This window comes from Camelina sativa, chromosome 6 (assembly GCF_000633955.1).
Source record: "Camelina sativa cultivar DH55 chromosome 6, Cs, whole genome shotgun sequence".
NCBI lineage: Eukaryota > Viridiplantae > Streptophyta > Magnoliopsida > Brassicales > Brassicaceae > Camelina > Camelina sativa.
In genome coordinates, this window is record NC_025690.1 from 4,154,652 (window position 1) to 4,179,855 (window position 25,204).

Sequence of the window (25,204 nt, forward strand, 5' to 3'; positions counted from 1 at the left end):
TATAGAAGGAAAAAAAAAAAAAAAAAAAACTCATCACCACACTGCACTATATTGTAGAGGAAAATAGCCATATATACTCAAATATTTATCACCTGAACATATCGTAAGTCCCCAGTCCCCTGATCCTCATCAAATGGCATAACATCAAACACCTTAATACCTTAAACCATAGCAAAAAAAAAACCCCAATCAAATGGCAAACACAACCAAATATCAATCTTTTGAATCACAAAAAACATAAGGACTGCTACTACTACCTTCTCTCAACAACTCAATTGCAGCATTAATATTAGGATGATGAGCTGCAAAAAAAAATTAGAACTCAACCTCAATCACAACCACAAAGTCTATGTCAAGAACTTTATTCCAGCGTAAATAAAAATTACATTTGCATTCAGGAATATCAACAACGGTGTGAGTTCCTTCTTGGTACAATCCAATCAATACATTATCTGAAGAGCCACGAACGGCCAATTTTGCTCGGCATCTCCATCCCCACTGCAATAAGATCCAAAATCTTATCACCAGAAACCAAAGCCACGAGAAATTAGAAAAATAGGATGAGGAAGAAGAAGTGAAATTAACCAGTCTACAACTATCGAAAGTGAAATCTTCGACGCCGTAACGCTTAAAGAAGCCTGAAGCTTCTTCGACGACAGCTGGACGATGGAGATTGAACTCCTGCGTACAACCTGAGCACCTGAAACAATCCAGAGAGAGACGGAATCGAATCAATTATCACAATATTTTGAGAGATGAAAGATTTATCGGCGAAGAGGAGCGTACGATTGGAAATGAGGACATTGGAGGGAGCAAGCTAGTGAGTCGGAGGAGCTTGTTGGCGGCGGGAGAGGAAGAGATGCGACGACGGGAGGCGAAGATGGAGGTGAAACGCGGCAGGTTATGATTGGATAACGAGAGCTGAACGAGAAAATGCTCGACGAATGCATCGTTGCTGCTGCTGCTTCACTGTCGCCGGCGAAGGATTTACTCCGTGGCGGGAATGGATAAAGTCCATAAATATCTCTGCCCGGCTTTTGTATCCAACCAAATTAATTAGACCCGACCCTGATCAAACCGACCCGATTAATCCGGTTGTATTTTTGAGATGTTGCTTAAATCCTTGATCTCATTCGAGCTTTCATATTTTTGAGATTACAAAACCAATATTAGAACTTTATGAAATGGTCTTAGTTCATCTAGGTAACAAAGCGATGCTATTGTAAATGGTAAAAGTAATTTTGACCAAAAATCACTAGAATTTGTTCAATCACAAAGAAAGTATTAACGAATCAGTGATGCATAAAAGTTTTAGAAAAAACGAATCGTAATGCATCGATTAAACCAAGAATCTTGAAGTGGTTTTCCGATTTTCTAGAAACTAGTCACTAGTAAGCGAGAAGCTTCCCAGCAGAGGAAAAAAAATTAGAAAACAAAGCCCGTGAAGAATCTTTTAGGAGAAAGACGAACACTTCTTTTTACACACAAACACAATAAGCCATTGACAAACACTTTGGTACTGCTACTCGTCAGTTCCAAAGTACCGATCACCAAACTCACCCAAGCCTGGTATGACCCTGAACTCTTCGTTCAGACACTGATCTATTTCTGACGTCACAATCTTCAACTTTGGAAAGCGTTTGCACACGCAATGGATTCCCTCTGGAGCCTGCACGATGCGGAATCAGTTGTGAGTGTGCGACTGAGACAACAAGTTATGTTATTAAGTATCTTTGGTTAATCTAACACTTACTGAGATGAGATTGAGGAATATAATGTGGGATTCAGGTACTCCTTTCTGTATGAGTAGTTCTATCGCCTGATTTGCAGAGTTACCTTCAAGATATATCCAATGGAAAGTTTCAGAGAAAATACACTTACAAGATCCCAAAGCAGGAAGAGAAAAACAAGTGAAGCTACCTGTGCCTAAAACAGGATCAAGAAGCAGGACATGTCGCTCGGAGATATCACTTGGAAGCTTCTCGTATATAAGCTAAGTCATATGCCGCAAGAAATTTTATAAGTTTCTGAGTTTGAAAAAGAGACATGATCTTTGTAAATTGTTAAAGAAGTAAAAAGAAAGAAGAAAACCTGCATTCCATTGTCGCCATCACGATGAATGAGAATCTTCCCTATCTTAATACCTTTACAACACGCGCGTAATGCGTTTTCCATGCTTTCACCACTAACAAAGCGTACCAAACAGATAATTTTAGGCAAGAGAAAAAAAAATAAAAAAAGTCACTCACTCAGAACATGAGCAAACAAACAATGTATGCTTTCAATGGTACGCACATTCCGTATCTTGAAAAAATTGGAAAACTAAACAGCTCCAGTCTCCATCTATTAAGAACTTTAAAACACATAATACCTTTGGACGCTCACCTTCTAATGACTGAGACCCCACAAAGTTTCTTGCAGAAATCAACGCCGCTATACACAGATCCTGATTTGTAAGAGATAAGAAATTAGTATTGTGTGGAAGCAATCAATCAGTAAATGCCAAAGCATACGAGGTCTTCACTATATTTCCACAAGGCACAAACAATCTTTCTAGATCAATGTGATAAGACTTATAGGATCTCATGAACTAGTTTATCAATATGTTCAGACACCATGACTACCATAAATAATAATTATAAACTATAGTTACAGCTCAAGCCACTATAATTGTATGGACGCAATCAATCAGTAAATGCCAAAGCATGAGGTTTTCACTTTGATTTATAATTATATACTATAGTTACAGCTCAAGCCATTCTCCTCTTATACCTGTTGGAGTAACCACTTGTTTCTCAGTGAATGGCAAATGGCCAAGACCATGCTCCACAACCTGGAATAAAGCCATCAACAATTGAAATGACAAAGCTTGGAAGCTGAGTAGCATTGAAAGGGATGACAGGAAATAAAAGAGTACCAAACGAATGAGGCGATCTGAGTAAAACACAAAGTCATGTTTTGATATGTCCTTCTCTCGAATAAGTGTATGCATGCCTCTTATCTGCAATTATCGTAGGGTGAGAAGATGGTTTTAAACCTTACCGTCTGAATCAAGCATCAAACAGTTGGAAAATGTGGAATGTACCTGAAATGTTGATTCGATAACAAAAACATTTGGGTAGATTTTGCAGAGATCATGTTGCCCAAGTTTTGTGTGGATATGTTGCACAATCAAATCAACTGCAACGTGATTGTCACCTCCTCGGGGAATGATCACATCAGCATATTTCTTTGACGGGAGGACAAAATCATCAAACGCGGGTTTCACAAACTTTGCATACTGTTATATAGAAGTTAAAAACAAGAGCACCCTCAAAACAAGAGAAGTTGAAAAAATAAAGGAAGCTCAGAAAACAACACTGTTATATAGCACAACAGTTCAAAAAGCAGAATTAAGCAAGAGTCGCTTGAACAACAGGAGGGACATTGAGTTGTTCTGTATTGCACAAAAAACATAGGTTTCTAATTCCTAGTCTCGTATGCACACATTAGAGCACTAACTTAGATAGGTGAAACTTGGTGAAATTTTTTTACAGTAACACTTGAAACAAAGACTAACCTGTTCAAGCACAGAATCAACATCCCTACCCCTCTCAACCGTGTCACGCCTGATTCTACGAGCAAGCCTCACATCAGCATCTGAAAGCAATAAATAGCCACAATGACTTCAAAGAGGAATTTTTTTTTTTTTTTGAATTTAATGTTAAATTCAAAGAGGATTATTAACATTACGAATAGATTCAAAGTTTCCTAACTATATAGCTTCAAAGGCATTCATTCAGTCTTTAATGGTCAACAAGTGATAAAATGGTGAAAGTGAGTTAATCCATCAAAGGCACCATCAGCTACAGAACAGGAAGTGGAAAACTTCTAGCACAACATAAAAATGTCACTATATCATTCATAGTTGTGCAGAACAAATAAGATTAATTTAAGTACAATCAAAAAGAAGGAGAGACAATATACTGCAAGTAGTTAACCTGTGTCAACGAAGATTTTCATATTCATCAGGTCCCGAACTCGTGAGTCATGGAAAACTAGAATCCCTTCCAAAATAATGACATCACAAGCATTGACCTGAAAAAGGTCCCAACTGATTGATTTAACAAACTATGATAAGATTCAGTCACATGAACTTAGATTCTAAACCCATAAAACCGCAGGAACCATATAAGGAGGTAAAATAAATAGAGACACATCTTAGAAAATAGCACAGAGGATTATGCACCTGACGGAACGCATCTAATTTACGTTGGTGGGTCTTGAAGTCGTAAATTGGAATCTGATAGGGTTGCCCACTCTTGAGTGTGTTAACGCAATGCAAAAGCTGCTCAGTATCAAAGGCATCTAGAGAAAACGAAAAACAACAGACGTTAAAATTACACCAAAACTTCCTCAGGTATATCAATCAATGTTCCCAAATCAAAAGAACAATCTACCAGGATGATCGAAATTGTATTCTTGTACATGCTCCAGTTCTTCAGATGTCAGACCACGGTAAAAGGAATCCTAATCAACAAAACAGCATCAGAGTAGTACCACACACAAAAAAAACTCAGAAGAACTGAGAACAGGGACTAGCTACAGAATCTAACCTGGTTAACTAGAACAATGCGATGATCATGAAGTTGCTGGATTATCATGTCACACACCGTCGTCTTACCAGAAGCGGTACCACCAGTAACTCCTACACAAGTCAACAGAAAACAAGATTAAGCCCTAGAAATTGAACAAGGTATCTCTAATCTAGGAAGCACAAATGTTCCTACAAGCTAAAACCCTAAGATAAAAAAAACCCTATAGAAACGCCAATTTCATGAAATTGAGAGACAATACACGACGATCGGAATTTGAGAAACTTCAACGGTTCAATAAGGAAGAGAATTAAGCGCGAGAGAGGAAAGGAGAAATCGAAACATCACTCACCGATAACGAAGGGCTGATGAGGAGCGGCGGGATCGTCGGTAGCGGAAAAAGAAGAATTACTCAAACGAAAGTGAGAAGGAGAAGAGACGGATGATTTCGACGGAGAAGAGAGAAGACCGTCGAGGCGAAGACCGGAGAAGTGAGGCCCCGATGCCTTCTCCATGACATAGTCAATCGACGTTGAATCTTCCGGCATTTTTGATTCCTCGGCGAATAAAATCCCGATTTGGTCTCCGAAGAAGAAGAAGAAGAAGAAGAAGAAGAAGAAGAAGACGAATTAGGAAAAAAATAAAATAAAGAAGGATTCGTAAGTGATCAGTGACGACGACGATTTCTGCACAATTCAGCAAACCCACTTGTCCTCTCTCTCGCTCCCTCCGTCTTTTTTAAATAATTTTTTTTTTTTTTTTGGAGAAACTCAGATTAAATACTAACTTTAAAATATATTTCCCATCCCATTTTAAATTAGGGTTAACAAAGACTTTTGCAAACAAGTCCATCTAGTGTGTATTATTTTAAATTAAAGTTGATAATGTATTTTATAAATTACAAACGTTAATTGCGATCATATTACTGTTATAAGAAAAATAACCAAAATATAATTTAAATTGATAATGTTGCTGTCTTGCTGATAACAAAAAAATAAATAAAAAATGATTGGTTAAATGAGAAGGCATAATAAAGAATATTCCAACCGGACCAATCAAGTGGACAAGATGGTGAGAGAAACGTGAAAAACAAGGTTGTACATATAGTATAGAATAAGATCAGAAGTGCAGATATCCGAACTACATAACATAATGATGTAAAATCAAAATACAACAAAAATACGAATTAATACAAATACAAATTAATAATTCCAAAAATATTTATTCTCTCCCCACGAATATATTCGATACATTTACGAAAGCCCTAAATCATCAGTAAGCCCAAATAAGACCAATAACCAAAGATCCAACAACGAAAATGTATCCAACGGAAGCACGTAATCCATGACCCGAACCAGATTCCGAACCCGATCCTGACCCTGAATCCGAACCCGAACCCGGAGAGGAAGATGATTTTGAGTCAGAAGAGACAACGTTGACTTTAATCTTCATGCCTTGCTCGCAATGGCCAACGGTTCCACAAGCGAAATAGCGAGTACCGGTTTTAGAAAGCTTAACGACGTCGTTTCCAGAGCTCAAGGAATTGACTGGTGTTCCCAGGTCACAACTCTTGTATGCCGTTTCGCTTCCTAGCTCCACAACGCTGTGTAGTCCTGAATACTTAAAAACTACAAGACACAAAAAAAAAAACGGTTCAGTTAGCATTAAACCGGGTCGGTTTTGATTTGGATATTGAGATTAGAGAGAAACGTACCAAGTTGGTCGCCGACTTTGAAAGATTGATCGGAAGACCAAGAATCAAAATCAACGGATTGTTCCCAGCCTTGGCTACCTCCGATCACATGTTGCGCTGCTAGCGTAGTCTGAACCGATACTAAACCGGAGAAAACCAGGATAACAAGAACTGCTTGCATTTTCATTGGTCTTAGTGGGATTGTAACTTGGTTTTGATATACTTAAAGTTAAGCTTTGCTGCTAGCTCGTGTATATATAGGGGAATGCATGGACTTTAGTTGCGTAAGAGATCAAAGTTAGGAAGAAAAGAGACAAAAGAAGATAACAAAGCTTGGAGTTGAATTGAAGTCAAGATCTTCGGTGGTTGTAGAATCTTTAATTAGTAATATGTTCCGTTTTGTTTATTTTGTTTGTGTGTGTGTGTATTCAAGTAACATGTTTGCATCAGAATTGCCGAATAAGTTAAGAAGACAAACAACCTACAACAAGCAAGTTTCAAAACCCACCTGGTTTGGCAAAAGAGCTACTTTGTTAACTAACTATCACCAAAAAAGCTTCTACTTCCTCTATATTCTTTCTTTGGTCCATCAATTCGATTGAGGCTCTTATTAGTAAATGCGGGATTATGGAATCGCGGAAAATGAAATAAAACTTACACAACTAAATTGTTGAATTAATCGCCGAATGTGACATAAAAGAAAATTCCGTAATATACATCTAAGTTTTAAAAAACGAGTTGGTTTTTTTTTTGGTAAGATGAATTCTTATACTCACATCACATTTTTTCCTAATACATAATTTAATATGATGAAAGGAAATAAATTGTATTAAGTATTGTGTTTGACTATTGAGGGTTTGATTGAGACTTAAAAGAATGCTTTAGTTCACGAACTAATTAGATGTTGTAGACTAATAATAGTACATGAACAAAATTGTCTCATTTATGAATGTAATGGAAAAAATAAAACAATTATAAGCTATTTACCGCATAATTAAACTACTGAAATGTACATGCTTAGTGGTGAATAGTATTCAAGAATGACAAAATTTCATAAGCCAAGATCCAAACAAGCATCTCATTTTCTTCTCTGTTTTTATATAATCTCTTCCACCTATTGATTCATTCTCTTATCAAGTTATCATCATAGCAAAGTAGAGTAGTCTGTAAACTTCACCAGAGCTTTTTTCTTTTTAACTCTGAGAGCTCTGTATCTCTCTCTTTATCATTCTTTCATATACAAAACATTTCCCAAGTTTCAGGATTTCTCTACATGATCTCTCATTTCAAAGCAACAACCGGAGGAGTTTCAGAGCTCATCTTCTTTCTCCTCTCCATGAAACTTCCACCACACGAAGAGAAACCAGGAAGACAACGATGATGCTGCCAGTTAGACTTCTTCTTCTCTTCCTTCTCGACGGACCCGTTGCTGAATTCGCCAGAGTTAGCACCTGAGAGATAAGGAGTGCTAATAGCTGATGATGAACCGCCGCCTTCAGAGCTTTCCTCTCGTTCTTCTCTTATACTATCTCTGAAAAGCTCACCAAGCTTCTTCCTCCTTGGAAGTGGCGCTGAAGAAGACGAGCCTCGGGAAGGCTTCTTCTCGTGGAATGCAAAACGTGGTGGCCTATCAGAGAAGCTTCCTTTAGGAGTGTTTCCACGCGATGGAGTGAAATCTGAGTAGTTAAAAGTATAAACAAATCAAGATTTTGAATCTTGACTTAAACACATATAGCATCTATTATCATACAAGAACCTAACAAAAATATCAATTATTTTACCGCCATTTACGCTGTGGAAATCATCGTCAGAGTCAGATTGTAGCCATGGCTGCGAATCGAAAAAGGTTTCATCTCTACTTCCTGCGGAACATATCAAAGAAAATACAGATCAAAACTTTAGAACAAGCATGATAAGTGTATGTAAATTGTTCACAAAGTGTATTTCAAACCTTTTGACTCAATAAGATAGAATAAGACCAAAACTGATAAAGAATACAACTACAAGGCAGCTTGTAATCAAAAACAGAGGAGATGTAACATGAGGAAAATGATGAGCATTGCCTAAAAAGAAAAGAAAAAAAGGGAGGAACTCGAAAATTTAAATTCAATCCTCAAAAGTTCCCGGGTAATTTTTTTTTCGAAAACCGGTTCAAATTAAAGCGTGAAAAACAATGAAACCCCTCAGATCAAGAAGACTGATTAGCAAATACTTTATAAGCACAGTTTTTCAGATCTGGGTCACAGTTATTAAAGTAGACAGCTTTTTATACTAAATCACAATTCACCAAAACAGTCCTCTTTCACTTTTTTTTTCCCCCTGTTGTAAAAATAGAAAACAAAATATAAAAAAAATCGATATGATCACGGAAAAGTTTTAGTTAATGGCATAAAATCTTTCTTTTTTTTGTCAACTGTATAAAATCTTTTATTAATGGAAGAAAATCAAATTATCGATATCTCTGATCTTATCAGATAAGAAAGAACCTAAAAAGTCCTATCGCTGCTATGTTGTATACAGGAAGCAAATCAAAATTTTTGATATAGAAGAAACCAGTAATGGAATAACATTATTCACCGAATCTTCTTTCACATGCCAATAATATTCATAGAAACAAAAAACAGCAAAGTATATATCGAAACATTTATGCTCTAACAGATAAGTGATGTGAGTAAAATTAGATCAAAGTATCAAACCAATTAAAATAACAAAAAAGAGAAAAAGGAACCAATCATCTAAAAATGGTGAAATAATAAAAGAGAAAAAACCCATATGAGGAAATAATTTTTAAAGAAAAAAAAAAAGAAAGAGATACTTTTTTTGTTTCTTTTTGGAAGTAAATTAAATTACCAAAGCTTTTCTTAGATGAAGAAAAAGACCACCGAGATTTGACCGGAGTTTGATTATTATTATTATTATTCATCGTCGTCGTCGGAGAAACCGCCGGAATTGAAGTACTCTTCCTCGGCGATTCTGAGAGTTGAATATATATATAAAAAAATATATTAATCAAATTATAAACAAAAAAAATATTAGTATAAAAGTCTGACAAATGAAACCCTACATCCTCTCTAGTCAGATTCAATATCATGATGAACTAATCATTTTACGATACCAACGAATAAGAAATAATTTCAAAAATGAATAAGAAGATCAAACATAGAGAGAAGATGATGAATTGATCTATGAAAACAAATAAATTACCAAAAGTTGTTTTCTTGGGAGAAAGAGGAGTCGTGATGGAAACGTTGTCGTTTGTGTTAGTCATGGGAGATTCAGGGGTTACCATACTATCAGCTCTAATCGGAGACTTGTTAAGCGAGGAAGAAGACGAACCCATTCATAAGCATATTATTATTCAGAGATTTTATATATAAATAAAAGAATTAATTCTAAAAACCTTTTTTAGAGATATAGAGAAAGAGAAAGGGAGATTTTGATTGAGAAATTATTACGATCAAAGACAATTGAGAGAGAGAGATAGAGAGAGAGAGAGACTTAATTCTGTGTTTCGTCGGGGAGAAGGAGAGAAGTGGGTCCCACACGTACACGGTGCCCACTCAGTTTTCGTGTTCGAAATACGGTATCGTTTCAGTGTCTTGTATTGTATTATACAATTTGTACATATACTAGTACTACTACTCTCCGATCCTCTACACGTAGTTATCGTGCGATAGATAGATCATGGTGGGACAATACAATACGATTACGAGTGAGTGACTTTTTATTTATTTTTCCTGGGATTCGCCACGTGACACTCTTCTCGTAAAATAAATATCTTTGATTAATTAGTGTGTGATTACGTATTCATTAATCTACCTTGGATCCTGGACTATACAATTTGGTTGGTTATACCGGACCGGATGTTTACCAAGTTTCCAATGATGATTGGTCGGTTCAGATTTTTATCCGGTTTTAGTGGGCATGTCATGTCAGGCAGTTTGATTGATCATGGTGATGGATAAATAAAACGATTAGTCGCTAAAATCCCGTCTTCCCAAATCCAAACATTCACGAATTCAGATCAAAAGTCAAATTTTAGAATCACATATCTTGTATACTGTGGTTTACGGATAATATTGTTAGAAAATCAGTAATTTTATACCCCAGCTTAGTTTAGGGGAATGTTCGATTCCTACATCATGTTTAACATTGTGTAAATTCATACATTAATTTCAATAAAATTCAATTTTACTGTCCCAACTCGTTAAAAGGTGTTATTACATACATAAACCGTAACAGTGTTAATAGACCGTTAACGGCTGCTTACGTGGACGCCATATATGAAACGACATCGTTTTGAGAAACAAAAAATAACTTCTTTTAGTTAATACGACGTCGTTTCTTCTTTCTTCATCTATTCTTACTTTCTTTACTTTCTCCTTCTTTCCCGATTTTGGGATTGAACCCAAAACCCTAAAAAAAAATTAAACATAATAGATATGATTGATGCTTCGGCGGAGAAGTACTATAATACAGGGGAAGATATATGTTCGAGGCGGAGGGTGACGGAGGCGGCGGGTAAATATTGATTGGCTGTGCCAGATAATGGTGGATGTTCAATTGACGGCGGCTGAGACGGCAGCTGAGACGACGGCGAATGTTCAATTGACGATAGTGGTGGATAGAAACTTGCTTCAGACGGTGGCGGAGGAGGATAAGTCATCATCGTCGTCGCTGGAAAATCAGGAGATGTATGAATCGGATTTTCAATCAGGAGATGTATGAATCGTTATCTCAGTGTCATATTTGCATTGTACAAACATATTTTGTTTCTACTTATAACTTAATTAACCCAATGACCCAAAATTTCATGACGCGGAAAATTTAATTTCTTTACCATGTTTTGATAATTCCATACAAGAAAAGATTTTAATTTCTCTGTTAATGATGTTACAAGACATGGAAAGTTTCTAAAATTATTAATATCTATATTAACATTTTTGAAGTACATTTTGGTTTATGCCCTTTAAGTTTTAACTATTTTTTTTTTACAACATTAACCCCTAAAACAATTCCATAAATAACATTGCAGAGAAACTCAAATACTAAGCTTTCTTAAATTGACCAACATTTGTTACTTTTATTGCCATAAAATCTTAACAACATCTATACATTCCGATTTTTCCAAAAACAACTCTATCCATTAAAGTTTTTAACCCATTAAATCTCCAAAACTATTTTTATAGATGCTATAATCTCTCTAATTTAAATGATATATAACAGATTTTCCATAACAAAAGTTTACAATATCCATAATTATATTAACATTAATAAATTTCCTAAACCGAAAATCCAATTATAAATGTCACATTAAATATGTTAAAAAACCCCATATAATTTGGTTTATTTTTTATTTTTTGAGGAATTACCAAAAAAATTAAAATTCTATTAATTATCATAAACTATATATATTGACATAGAAAAATTATAAACTATATAAGTATGCTAATTTGGTAAAACAATTAACATAATTAAACTTGATAAAAAACTTCTTTAGATTATTTTTTTTGCGCAAAAATTTATTTTGATTTTGGTGTGATGGGTTGGCATTAATCCAATATAGGGAGTTAAGTGGATTTTTTTTTAAACACTTTTAGATGTGTACAAGGAGATAAATGTATTACTAAACTATACATATACCACACGGGTTAAAACCTTGAAAACAATACAAAATCCTATACTTTGAATACTTATATCAAATACGTGTAAAATTTTATATTTTTAAATTAATAAAACAATAATAAAATAGCAAATAAATATAATATAATTTTTAATTTTTAAAATTAAAAATATTGTCTCGCGGTGTACCGCGGGTTAAATTCTAGTTGGGATTTATAATTCTAGACACATAATTCCTCTTTTCTTCCTCCTTCTTTCCCGATTTGTAAAAGCTCCATTACAATAAGACAATGATTGTAATCGCAATGAGGAAGCACAATCGTCTCTCTCTGCTCATTACCACTACCCCGTTTCGAAATTCCATAATCGTCTTTCTTTTTTTGTTCAATTGATTTGGGGATTTTAAATTACTTTTAGCACCTTTATCTTTTCGAATTTTTTTTTAGGGTTTTGGGTTAAATCCCCAAATCGGGAAAGAAGAAGAAAAAAAGAAAACTAAGAAAAAAGGAAGAAAGAAGAGACGACATTGTTTTAACAACCAAAAAGTTATTTTTTTGCTTTTCAAAACGACGTCGTTTCATAGGTGGCGTCCACATAAGCAGTTGTTAACGGTTTCTTAACACCATTACGGATTATGTATGTAATAACACCTTTTAACGAGTTAGGGCAGTGAATTTGAATTTTATTAAACTTAATGTATGGATTTGCACAATGTTAAACATAGTGTAGGAACCGAACATACCCCTTTAGCTGGGGTATGAAATTATCGATTTTCTTAATATTGTTTGAATAGTTAAGTATAACGAATACAAAATTAAAAATGAAAAATAAAGTATAACGAATACGAAATTTTAATCTGATAAGGTATACGTAGTATTTTCTTTAATGTCATTCGTATTGAACTTTGACCGTATGTTTTGGTAAAATTATTAAGCTGTCAACTGTTAACAACTCTCACTAACTCTCTACTGTTTATAACATTGAAGAATGAAAAGCATGTTGAAGTTTATCTAATGATATAATTAGAACAATTCTTGCCACAAATAAAAATCACAATATTTCGTGGGAATATTAGAAAAAATAATATATGACTCCTTAAAAATATAAGAGACAACACCACCGAGCAATAGATTTTTGTTTTTGTTTTTTTTTTTTAATTATTAAATGGTTCCGGGCCTAGATCCATTCATAGATTTTTTTTTGCATGTATGATTTTTATATACTTATGAAATATCTTTGCTTAAAAAATTAGTATCATTTAGTTTTTGTAAAAGGATTAAGATAATGTTTGATCCATGAATGTGTGTATAGTGACATGAAATTTAATTTCTAATTAAATATGTAAGTAGTTTTCTACCTTTTCTATCTATTAAATGAAATAAAGATTGGCATGATTAGGTGACCGGAAAATAAACTACCCTTTGACTAATTCACAGTTTCAACTTTTAATTAGTACTACTATTTTTTCAGAGATCAATAGAAAGTTTGAAAACGTTGATCACGACTGTGTCACTCATTTAAACATTTTAATCTCCAAAAGGACACTATGTCTCTTTAGGATATCTATTGGATAGCCATAAACCGACTCCATATGATTTCATGGTAAATTTATTTCAGCCAAGTTGTGAATGGTGGACAATGGAGACATACTATGCCAATACTATGTATATAGTAAATGAAATTTAAAATTTCGTATCAGCTTCATTATCTCAAACTACGTTACACAATTTATAATATTTACACTAAACTACTTTTAACTTTTTAACCTAGTTCGAAAAAAGTGATTTTTTTTTCTTCTTTTCAAACTCATTTTATAAAAGGTTCCTTACTGTGGATGAAGAAGATAAATGAAAATTTTGGTTTCAATTATTTTCGGTTTTTGAGAAAAAACCTACTCCTATTGTAATTAAAAGAATTCAACTTGTAATTATCAGAGCAAAGGTTCACATAAGTTCACATCATATCTTTACTGCTTTTCTTTATAATCCAAAGCACTATATCATAGAGTCAATCTTGGAAGAACTAAATCCAGTTAACAATCAAAATGTTTTCACTAAATCGAGTTAATAATTAGTTAACAACGGTATTGTGTTATCATTGGAGTTTGTATAATTGATTACTGGATGCCAAATATTTTGTTTTAACATTCAAATTTAGCACATAAAATAATAATTTCCGGCGATTGACAATACGTTTAGATTGATTGCTGCATATATACGCCAAAATTTTTGTTTTGTTTTGCCGACTCTCGCGTTAAGCAAACTTGTAATTATTGGGTTTTTATATTGATAAACGCATTTATGATGTTTATGAATCCAATTATATATTGTCATCAGATTTCTCTTTCCGTGACCACTAACAAAATGAAGTGATAATGAGTAATTCTATATAATAATCTTTTCAGGAGTGGTCATCTTTATGGAATTCTCAACTTTCTATAGTGTATATATATATATATATATAAACTATATACACACGCATACTAAACACCAAAATTTTCCAATGTTTGTGTGTTTCCTTTATTGTTTGGTGACAAGTTTGTACTTCTTGGGATAATATTTTAAGAAGGATAAGCCAGCCATATATTGAAATGTTGTAAGTTGTAACCATATTATCTAGAATACCAACGATCTAATATTGTTGTGATATTTTGCTTTAGAGGTATTTCGTTTAGAAGGTTTTGATCCAAAGTTTATGTGAGTTGAGATAGTGATAGATTTAGATAATAGTTTTGGGAGAGTACTCTTTATGTGTTCTTGAAATAGAAGACTACACAAACATATTTATAGGGTACATTAAACTTATAATACAATAACCCAAATCTTATGATGCGATGTAAAATAAAAGTTTGTAACTCGAAAGTTTTTTAAAAAATCAAAATACAATAACAATAACAAATGGAATCTTTAAAGAAAACAATGATGGCATGGGTTATGTGTGTTTTCGGCTCAATAGTCAAGACAATGCACAAACATCCAAAGAAAGGAACTCAAAAAAAAAAAAAAAATCAGATATGGGGTATCGAATCGCTTAGAGCTTCATCAATCAATTTATAGTCCTTCTTCTCTGCTCTCTAATCAATTTATAATCAATTTATGGACAGCATGTCTTGAGAGACTCGCAGAGATGAGAAACAGATTTGCTAGTGCTGAAGTATTTGTTGAGAACACCTAGATCATGTTGAAATTCTATGAATAATTTGGACACGTCTTCGTTCATGTTGTCCATACAGTCCCCAAGTTTCTTTACGTTATCTTCTGATCGAGATCTAAGCATTCCCCTAGTTGTAGTGTTGCCAATGGTGGAAGTAGTAGTCGGTGATGGTGATAGAAAAGACATGGTGGAAGTGGGATAAACAGTGGATGTAGGTTGACGACGCCTGAAAATACGTGAGAAGAATGGTTTGCAAAATCTAATCTTCATTCTTTCCTAAAGTAAAAAAAAAACAAAGTTTTAGATAACAACAGAGTTAGTTAAGAGAGTTTTACACTTCTTAAATGAATAAAGAAGAATGAATATAGAAATATTGGTCATCGATAGTAAGAGAGTTCCATTTTATTCGAAGAAATATTTCCTTTCTTTTTTTGCCAAGTAGTAAAGATTTTCCCTTTTTTTTTTTATGCTTCGACGACAGTTGTATAAACCAAGAAAGAAAAGAAAATATATTTTAAGTTGACGTAACGGTCCATTCCTAAGTAACTGTAAATTGATAAAAGTAGAAACTTCTTTCTCCACATAGGATTTTAAAAACAATCAATAGAGAGTCAACATGTTATTTATTAACATTTTTTACATTTTTATTAATTAACATTTTAAAATTATATTATTTTCTACACAAATATATTAATACAAGGAAAATCATATATATATATATATATATATATAAAAGAAACATAAATTTTGGAAAACAATATATGGAAAATTTATGACCCGCGCACGCGCGAAACTATAACTGTTTTAGGAGGATTTTTTAAAATACATTTTTCTAATATCGCTTTTCAAAAGTACCCCTTTTATAAAATGACAAAATTCTAAATCCTAAACTCCAAATACTAAATCTTAACTTCTAAAAACTATACTCTAAATATAAAATAGAGAACCCAAAACTAAAAAAATTCAAAATTAATTTATTGTGTAAAAGAGGTCAAAAATAAAAATGTTCAAAAAATGTACTTTTGAAAAGGGATATCTCAAAAAAGGCATTTCTAACAAAAATTCTCATTTTTATTTATTTGAATATAATTATAATTGTTCAATATAAAAAATATAAATCAATATTGATGTCAAAACTTTTTTATTAAGCAATATATAAGTTATACATATTTTTTAATATTTTCACAATTAATTCTTTCTTTATTTTCCAGTATACACTCGTCATCTCTTGCATCTACTTTTTTCACATTTTATTATCTCACTTATATTATACTGATTATGAAGACATATCAAAACTATTTTTATATTTTTTCATCTTCCAATACTTTTTTTATCGGTTGAGTGATCATTACTTAATAACATAGACGTAAAAAAACTCTTAGGGAATATACCCACTCTTTGTCATAAAGTTTATTTGACAGTGTTATATTACACGTAAATTTTGCTTCCGATTAATAAATTTTATAGTTGGGCTCGTTTCTATCCATAAATCTCACATTATAACATCAAAATAGTATTGTTTGACAAAAGAAAAGTTATGTTTAGGTATATCAAATTTTTCTACTTTAAAATATGTATATAGTCTACTATGTTTCTATATAATGTTCTTTTGTTTTATTTTTTCCTAAATCTACAAACTCATAAGATTATTCTAACTTTTTTTTATTTGTATTTATCCAAAAATATAATACTTTTTAAATTTTAATTAAAATTCTACAATCTACCACTACATTTGTAATTATTTTTATTACAAATGGATTTCACCAATTTCTTGTAAGTATATTTTTACTATTTGTTTTTCGTATTTATGATGTTCAGAATAAGTTTTCGTTAATTTTTTTTTTATTTCAAGTAACCTTATACATTTCTCTTAAATATATATATGATTTTAATTTTTGAGCACTTGAATAATATTTTCTCTTATTTTTTTTTGGAAATAACTTTGTTTAACAAATTTTACCATTTTGAAAACGATAAATAACACAGATCACTCAAACTACTTTAATTATTTATATTATTTATAATTTTAAATAACAACATGCAGCAAATCGTTCTAACATTAACAAACATAGTCTTAAAGTTATATTACTAATTATATTATACTATAATTGAAAATAATAATGTGACTTTAAATCGATAACATGAATTTATAATTTAACACCAAGAATTGAATAATTTCTTGATTTAAAAACTTTTAAATTTCTGTGTTTTTTTTAAACTCTTATTTTCTTTACCCTAATAGTTGTAACTATTGAAAGTAATTGTTGTTCTATTAAATATATGATTGCTTTATTTTTCTCCTGTTTCTAGTTATTTTACAAATATTTACACAATTATTATATATTATGATAAAAATATATAATTTTATATTTATGTAATCTTTATTCATATTTTACTTTGATATATATTTTTTCATTTCGTTTTGGGTTTATATTTTTAAATTGTAAATTGTTATTTTTAATAATCATAAAAATATTATAAAATGAGTGAATTAATTGATGCATTAATTTTAGATTTTATGTTTCCTTAATGATATGGATTAATTTTTTAAAATTGAAATAAAAAGTGATTGAGGTGGAGGAAGGAGAAGATAGAAAAGACAACTTTATATATATATATATAGATTTGTAACGTCTAAATGTATAACACACTTGCACAGTGTATCTGGTGGTACTTGTATGGTTGTGGTGGAAGTTACCAATCATACATATTCATGGACTAAAAAGAACAAATATCACATGGCCTTCCCCGCCGACCGACCACGATAACAATATGAAGTTTCTATCTTCGATTTTGTCCTTATTCCTTGATAGTTACATCAGAAACATGAACTTGCGATCGAATGCATTATTTGATTAGTGTTTATTTAAAGTAATTCTTTACATAATTAACCACTTTCATCAAGATGAGAAAAAGAAACAGTGAACAAATTCTGCCAGAGATTTTATATAGAGTGTCTTCATAATTAATTCCACTTTGTAATCTCTCTCTCGAACCGCATTACTACTAATGTCAATGTGTTAAGGTCTCTCTTAAGTCTTAATACACGGGACTAGATAAACAGATTTTAACAAATCCTCTGTTTTGAAGAGAGATCACACAATAGTCTGATTGGGCTTTAGCGAAGAAATTGGCAGAGTTTGGTAAACAGACCAAAGTTTGAACTTTGATTGGGCTTCTTTATTGATTTGGCTAAACAAATAAAACTAAACCGGAAGCTTAACCTTTACCGGGTTTAACTGATTTAAACCAAGCATTTATATCAACTGAAAGTAAATTCAATTTACGAAAAAAAAATGTGTTATTGAATTCTAATTTATAATTTTTTTTTAAGACTTTGACAAAATCATCAAAAGTGAATAAGTGAAATATTTTTAAGAATTTCTAGAGAATATTCTATAGTTTTACTGATTAATTTTCTAAAATTTTGTAAAGTACTCCAAACAATTTTTGCATTTTTTTGATATTTTGCATGACTTTATTTTGTGAAAAGTGTATAAAACCATGAACCAATAACAAAATAATTGATTTCATTAACAATGCTAGAGTCTTTTGTTTTAATTGAATAACACTTAACTTTTATTAACTTTATAAAAGTCTAATTCTAATCATCTAAATTTGTTAAGATTTTAAATGACTTTTTATAAATCACAAATTAATACCACTAAACTTTAACAGAGTTTAACAAAATTTTAATCTAATAACAACATATTCTACTAAGTAACATTTAAAGTCTTTAAAACTATATTCAAATCTCCCACTTAATAAAAAAAATCAACTTACACAATACCAAAACCGAATAATCAAATTTAAATTAAAATGAACCAAACTAAATCTGGTTTAAAAATTAATGCAAATCAAAATTCAACTTAACCAAACCGATAATTAAAATTATTTTTAAAATCTAATTAAATTAAACCGAGTCAACCGTAAACCGACCTTGATTTAACTTGTTTACTATTCTATCCGATGTCAAACCGAAAAATGGTTCCATCGCTGGAAATTGACCGGGAAAGAGACAAAACCAAGTCTCAACTTCTCTTCTAAAAAAAAATGTTGATGTGTCCGTTTCCAATTTCTCTGTTTTCCCTGGTGCTCTCTTACAAAAAAAAGTCGATTCCTTGGGTTTTAAGAAACTACTTCTTTGGATAAATATCTTAGGTCTTTTCAACTCTAATTCTCTTTGCTTTCGGTGTTCCTACTTTGACGACTCACCTCTACTCTCGTTTGGTGCAATGAGGAAAGGAGCAAAGAAAACGATTGGGTCGGAAGCAGGTCACTTATGCTGTTGCGGAGATTCAGAACGATGAGGTGATGGCTGCGTCTTTAGAGGCATCGACGCAGGAGATCTTCCCTCCACTTCGACCCCATCAGAAGGTAGATGAAGAAGACGGAGAGAGAAAAAAGAAAGAGAAAGAACCACTGAAAACTGATTTCTCAATGAAGGAAGATGCTTCTCCTTCTCAGTATCAGGGGCAGGAGAACGATACGGCCGAGAGAATGAATGAGAATAAGAAGAAGAGTGGGGGTAAACGAAATAGGATAACGAAGAAGGAGATTGAGAGTAAAGATGAGAAGAAACAGGCTCCGGGAGCTAAGAAAGCCCAAGCAACCAAACCAGACTACTTTGAGGAGAAACGTAATTTGCAAGATTTGTGGAAGGCTGTGTTTCCAATGGGGATGATAAGATCCCACATCGGTAGAGATAGGGGAGAGAGTAGTAATATATTAAGTGCTCATGGGTTCCTCTCCTCATAACCTAGGTTTTGGGGAGACATTAAGGGCCCATGGGCTTTATGAGGGCATTCTCTCATATGCAACTCTATCAATTGGTCCGACCTGCCGGCTCGGTATGGCTAGTATGGGTGCGGGTGCGGGTATGGGCTGATGTGAAGGCCGCCTGTATGACCCGAAGCCGCTAGCGCCGAGACGTCGCTACTCGATGGGCGGGGTATTGATAAGATCCCATATCGGTAGAGATAGGGGAGAGAGTAGTAATATATAAGTGCTCATGGGTTCCTCTCCTCATAACCTAGGTTTTGGGGAGACATTAAGGGCCCATGGGCCTTATGAGCCTATTCTCTCATATGCAACTCTATCAGAGGATTGAGTGGAAACTGTTAGATGCAATTTATGAACACAATTGGGATTTCAAACATCTTGAAGAGGCATTGGAGGAAGGAGGAATGCTCTATGGGAATAACGTTTAATTATGTTTTCGTCAATGGACAACCTCCTCTACAAAGACGTAAACAAGGCTGTCCTTGTCTTGACAGCTATTGCTGTCGAATCACTCTTTCCGCCTTCAGATAAGATAACAGTCGAATCAATTCAAAGTGCAGTGGAAGACATCATACCAATGAAGCAGATGAAAATGGACTGGGTTCCTTATATTCCCTTTGAAGAAAGATCACGACAAATTGGTTGGTTAAAGTCTCAAATCTTTATCCTGGTCTGTAGTCAAAGGAGAAGTGATCTAAGACATCTCAAGGACGAGCGTGTTTTGAAAGTTCAACTACTGCCTTCGTTATTTCTATGACCTATTCAGGGAAGATGAACACGAACGGACTAGTGAGGTGCAATTACTGTTCCCATCTGAGCCGCCAGTTGTATGTGAATTCGACTTGAGGTTTGTTAGACTTGAGGAATTTGTTGATAACTTGATTGAAGCTGAAGAAGTATCCGGAACAATAGGATGAATTCAAAGAATTTGTCAAAGAGCAGGTTCAAGAAGCCAAAAAAGCAAGGCAAGATGCAACAGCTGCTCGAATGCAAGCTATAGATGATATGAGCCAAGATGATAGGGCAAACCTTTCAAAGCATCAAGTTTTACAAAATCTACCCTCAGCCTCCACCTGACGTCTCAAGACTCAAGAAATTTCACAGGATTAACCGATACTACAAGAATGCTCATCAAGTCCTTTAGTATAGAAGAATTCTTAAAATCCTCTATACATATGTTAATGAAAATTTCTAGAATGATTTTTTTAAAATAGTATTGAACGAGTGAATCTAATAGAATGTTGAATTATAGTGTTATCTAATTTATGTAGTGTTGTAAAATATCAATCGGCAAGGGGTAGATTCACATTCATCTATTAATGTAACAATGGTTCTTCAATCATTCGATTGAATTAGCCCCATTGACATGTTAAGAACTGTGAACATCTAATAATTTAAAAAAAAAAATTAAAATGTCAATTGAGAATGAGTTATGTCACCCCGTGATTCTATTAATGAAATGGTTCTTCAATCTTTCGATCTCATTAGCCCCAAAGACATGTTAAGAACTGGGAGCTTCTATCTCACTCTCAATTGACAATTGATTGAACGATTTCTACCTTAGATATATGAGTTCACAAGTTTTAAGACTACCGATGTGGGACTCGGTTACTATTTCATCTTTTTGTCTCCACGTTGTTCATTACAAGTTACAACACAAGTAAATCTAATTTACTTTGTCGTTCCCAGCTTTGACATTGGGGGGTACTTGTATAATATACATTTGATAGTCTGAACAGTTTTTACAGTTTAAATCTTAATTTAGTTGTCTTGATAGCAATTTTTCATGTCGTACTGTGTAGTAGACTAGGACAAGTTTGTCTTCTGTCTAAAAACCAATGATTCTTCTATTAAAAAAGTAGAGTAATTTCAAATCAATTAAAACTTCAACTTGGTTCTCCGCATTTCTCCAATAACTTTACCAGGCTGTGGATTATCCGGTCCTCTATCTCGCTGCCCCGATGTGAAGTACAGATAACCGTTCCAGAATCCGGCCATGGCTGTTTTGACACGGAATGGTAACCGTCCAATCACAGACCAAGTCTGCAAAAATATTTCATATTCAGTTTTAAGAAACAAAAGAACAAAGAGCTATGATTGAGATGATGATGATAGTATCACTAACCAAAGTATCTAACTGGAACCGGAAAATCTCTCCAACAAGAACAAGCCTTTTCGTCACTGGATGCCAATCTGTGGTACCACCAACGATAACGATTGAGTTATTGACAATGATCCATGCAGATTCAATGTGGGAATTGTTCTTTGGCATTGGTGGCAGCATTTTCCACTTCATCTCCTCGTCCATCATGTACACCTCACCATTAAAGATCTGAAATGCGACCAAAACATTAGAAACTAGAGGCGTGCCTTTGGTTCTTTCAGTTTTGACTGAAGTCAAAAAAATTCTGGTTTGGTTTTTAAATGCTCAACAGTCAATGCTCAAAAAATTGAATCAGTGAAAATCAGAAACTACAGATTAAAGAGGAAGGTAAACCTCGCGTCTACGTGAGCACTTGAAGATGGGTGAGTTAGGTTTGGCCATGAAGTCACCTTCTTGGCCACCGATCACAAGCAGTTTATCGTTAGCAACTACACAAGCCCTACACAGCGTAAACCGCAATATTAGCAACCTTAAGGGACTCAAATCAAAAGGCAAAACCAGGCAGTGACTTAAAGACAATACAAAACCTGTGTGGTCCACCTCGAGGGATTGGAACTTCTTCTCGCCATTCGTCAAGGGCTTTTCCATCTTTTACAGCTATGCTCCAATGGTCAAAAGCAACAGCATTGCGATTCTCTTTGCTTCCACCCATCACATGAAGCCTCCCTCTCCATATCTGAGTTGCTGGAGCATACCTGAATCCAAAAAAACGGAGCTCGATGATCGAACTTGACTATACAGAAACAACATAAGTACATCTTCTTGATCTAAAGTCTTTACCTTGGAGCTGGTAGTGAAGGGAACTCGAGCCATGTCTTTGTGAATGAGTCTAAAACAAAGGAACGAGAGGTAGGTCCTCTGCATTGAGGACCAAGCTGCCCTGAAACCACATACACATACCGTCCATCCGTCACAATCCCAAGGTGCGAATTCGCCATCTCTTTTGGAGTGTCGAATCTCTCACACCACTTATTGTCTGTGAAATTGAACACATCCACATGAGAATGAACCTGAGGCAAAACAAATCAAGTGATCATTCAAATCTCTTCTCAACACATTTCTTCAAAGAACTTTGCAATTTGAGTATAGAAATAAACAAGCTCCTTACATAGTCTAGACTGCCGTAACCAGAGAAGACATACAAAAGGTTTTTGATTTGAACAGAGTATCCATCAAGACGTGGAACTGGAGAAGATTGCATTTGCTCCCATTGTAACTCCGGCGCCGGTATATCGGCGAATGTTGCAGATAATAATCGGACATGATCTTTTGTATCATTCGTTTGTTTGCTTCTCTGCAAGTGAAGAATGATGAAATCTATAAAAAAAAAACAACTCAGAAGAGCTAAACCCTAATTAAAAACACAATCAATTGAAACGTAGAAAGGAAGAATAGCTGATAAACCCTAAAACACACACAAATCATCAATCTTCTTAGAGATGATAAACTCATCGTTCCTCAAACCTAAGAATAGCTAAAACCTATCAATTGAAAAGATTAAGCAAAAGGGACCTTGGGAATCTGAATCTCCGGCCGGTTAACGGGAACCAAGATTGAAGAAACGGCGGTGAAGGAGAGATTTGAAGAAGAAGAAGAAGACAGAAAAAGGAAAGCTGCGACGAATCCAATCCCAACAACACTGGTGAAATACAATACAAGTATCAATCTCCTTGAAGATTGGTGATGATGATCAGGTTTGTTCGCCATTTGTGTTTATGCGAGTCCCGTGAAAGAGACATCTCGTCCATATAGAGATGTTTATTCTCACGACGGTGAAGAAATCTCTTATTACCGCCGGAAAAACATGTGCGCCGGTGGTTTTCACTCCGCTCCTTGTTTCCAATTTTGAACCCCCACTTAACGGACAAGAAGGGTTTGTTTAATCATATGGGCTGGATTGAACTAAGCCCAATGTTAAACAAAAGCCCATGAGACAGAATCATTTAATTTACAGTATCTTTTATGTTCCACAAGACAAGACATGGTCTTGTTAACACCCAATTATAATGCATCTCGTTTCACTAAAAGGTGGTATATTTGTACTTCAAAATAGAAAAGTAAAGTTTAAGAATTCCAAATTTAACAACCATCAATGTACCCATGAAATTATAAAGTTTCTTAAAAAGTTCATAATTTCACTTTTTTCAAAATTAATAATAAAATTTGTTTTAAGCAACTTTGGTTAAATCCTTTGATGGAGATACCCTTATCACTGTTTTAATCATCTGTAATTAGAGCTCAGATCTACATCTGTCTTTCCTGTGCTTTGTCTACCAGACTCTACATTGATCCTTATTACCCCTTGAAGGTTAGTTCTCGTTTGGGTTTACATTCATAATTTGTACTTGTACAACGATTGATTATAGGAAATACTCAAAACACTTGTACTTCTTTACATTCATAATTTGTATTTGTTAGCAACTATGAGTGAGCCAAACATTGCCATTTCTCCTCCTGATGGTGGTGATGATGGTACAAGCAGTAGCAGATCTTCTACTTCTTCAAGCTACTTTAAGCTCTCTGATATTCCGGGTCCCTTGATCCCCACGGTTCTACTTCGAGAAGATAACTATGCGGAATGGTCCACCCATATCCGGAGTTTTCTCAAAGCAAAACAAAAGATTGGGTTCATCGATGGTTCAATTGCTAAACCGTTGACCGATTCAGGACTAATTATGTGGATTGCAACAAGTTCTATAATAGTGGGGTGGATCGTCATAGCTATCGATCCTAACGTTCGTTCCACGGTTGGTTTTACTAATGATTCTTGCAAACTATAGGAGAGCCTATTATCCTTTTTAATTATGCACTATTTTATTATCATTTTACTTTTTATGTAGTTTTGATTTGATTTGTTAATCTAGATTTTTTTTTCTTTCTTCTTTTCTTGAGTGTTAAGAACCATGCTTCTAACAAAAAGTATTTGGTTTCACGTTATGTGAATTCTCTGTTCGTGATTGGGAGTTCATTGAGACATTTGGTCTTGCCCATGCAAGTGGTCAATTTCGACCAAACCTATCATCTGTACAAGATGTCCAAACTAAACGGGAGGGATCCTATTTTTAATTCCAACTATTTGATCTTGGCTAAACGGGACGGATGTTCGGATGCTTATCGAGTGTATTAAACTTCACCTATGAAACTACATTTGTTAGTTACATACTTACATATATCAGTTAGAGTTAAAAAAAATATGTCTAATCAAAATATATGAGT

General features: G+C 33.8%; 5 protein-coding genes and 1 pseudogene across 8 annotated transcripts in view; 1 reads left to right on the forward strand and 5 right to left on the reverse strand.

Annotated features, from left to right (window-relative positions):
* The window catches only part of LOC104790366 (uncharacterized RNA methyltransferase pc1998), a 3,643-nt gene extending 2,600 nt beyond the window's left edge, over positions 1-1,043 (reverse strand). Inside the window, exons 1-5 of one of the 2 annotated variants that reach the window (XM_019246648.1) lie at positions 787-1,043; positions 586-700; positions 387-498; positions 258-302; positions 93-160 (exon numbers count right to left, since the gene is read on the reverse strand). In XM_019246648.1, coding sequence (XP_019102193.1) covers positions 93-160; positions 258-302; positions 387-498; positions 586-700; positions 787-950 — 504 coding nt within the window. In that variant the 5' untranslated portion in view covers positions 951-1,043. The remainder of the gene's footprint in view (positions 1-92; positions 161-257; positions 303-386; positions 499-585; positions 701-786) is intronic. The other variant, XM_010516103.2, reaches the window with a different exon arrangement.
* Positions 1,281-5,317, reverse strand: LOC104790368 (uridine kinase-like protein 2, chloroplastic). 2 transcript variants are annotated; one of them, XM_010516105.2, is made up of 14 exons: positions 4,927-5,317; positions 4,596-4,687; positions 4,440-4,509; positions 4,229-4,347; positions 3,981-4,077; positions 3,560-3,639; positions 3,086-3,280; positions 2,918-3,001; positions 2,773-2,833; positions 2,386-2,446; positions 2,092-2,185; positions 1,921-1,993; positions 1,754-1,836; positions 1,281-1,669 (listed from the first exon to the last, which is right to left on the reverse strand). In XM_010516105.2, the coding sequence occupies exons 1-14, from the start codon at positions 5,120-5,122 to the stop codon at positions 1,523-1,525; spliced, it is 1,452 nt and encodes a 483-aa protein (XP_010514407.1). In that variant the 5' UTR covers positions 5,123-5,317; the 3' UTR covers positions 1,281-1,522. The 2 variants fall into 2 exon arrangements, with proteins under 2 accessions (XP_010514407.1, XP_010514408.1); XM_010516106.1 differs by lacking the exon at positions 4,927-5,317 and adding an exon at positions 4,837-4,915.
* Positions 5,652-6,497, reverse strand: LOC104790369 (mavicyanin-like). The gene is made up of 2 exons (XM_010516108.2): positions 6,289-6,497; positions 5,652-6,202 (listed from the first exon to the last, which is right to left on the reverse strand). The coding sequence occupies exons 1-2, from the start codon at positions 6,452-6,454 to the stop codon at positions 5,847-5,849; spliced, it is 522 nt and encodes a 173-aa protein (XP_010514410.1). The 5' UTR covers positions 6,455-6,497; the 3' UTR covers positions 5,652-5,846.
* Positions 7,301-9,749, reverse strand: LOC104790370 (uncharacterized protein At3g27210-like). 2 transcript variants are annotated; one of them, XM_010516109.1, is made up of 4 exons: positions 9,472-9,748; positions 9,118-9,240; positions 8,049-8,129; positions 7,301-7,943 (listed from the first exon to the last, which is right to left on the reverse strand). In XM_010516109.1, exons 1-4 carry the CDS (start codon positions 9,605-9,607, stop codon positions 7,549-7,551), a joined length of 735 nt encoding a protein of 244 aa, XP_010514411.1. In that variant the 5' UTR covers positions 9,608-9,748; the 3' UTR covers positions 7,301-7,548. The 2 variants fall into 2 exon arrangements, with proteins under 2 accessions (XP_010514411.1, XP_010514412.1); XM_010516110.1 differs by lacking the exon at positions 9,118-9,240 and having other exon boundaries at positions 9,472-9,749.
* Positions 19,060-20,968, forward strand: LOC104698677 (annotated as a pseudogene).
* On the reverse strand, positions 21,533-23,811 carry LOC104790371 (kelch repeat-containing protein At3g27220). Its single transcript, XM_010516111.2, has 7 exons — positions 23,501-23,811; positions 23,097-23,282; positions 22,769-22,998; positions 22,516-22,683; positions 22,322-22,427; positions 21,950-22,156; positions 21,533-21,867 (listed from the first exon to the last, which is right to left on the reverse strand). The coding sequence occupies exons 1-7, from the start codon at positions 23,693-23,695 to the stop codon at positions 21,703-21,705; spliced, it is 1,257 nt and encodes a 418-aa protein (XP_010514413.1). The 5' UTR covers positions 23,696-23,811; the 3' UTR covers positions 21,533-21,702.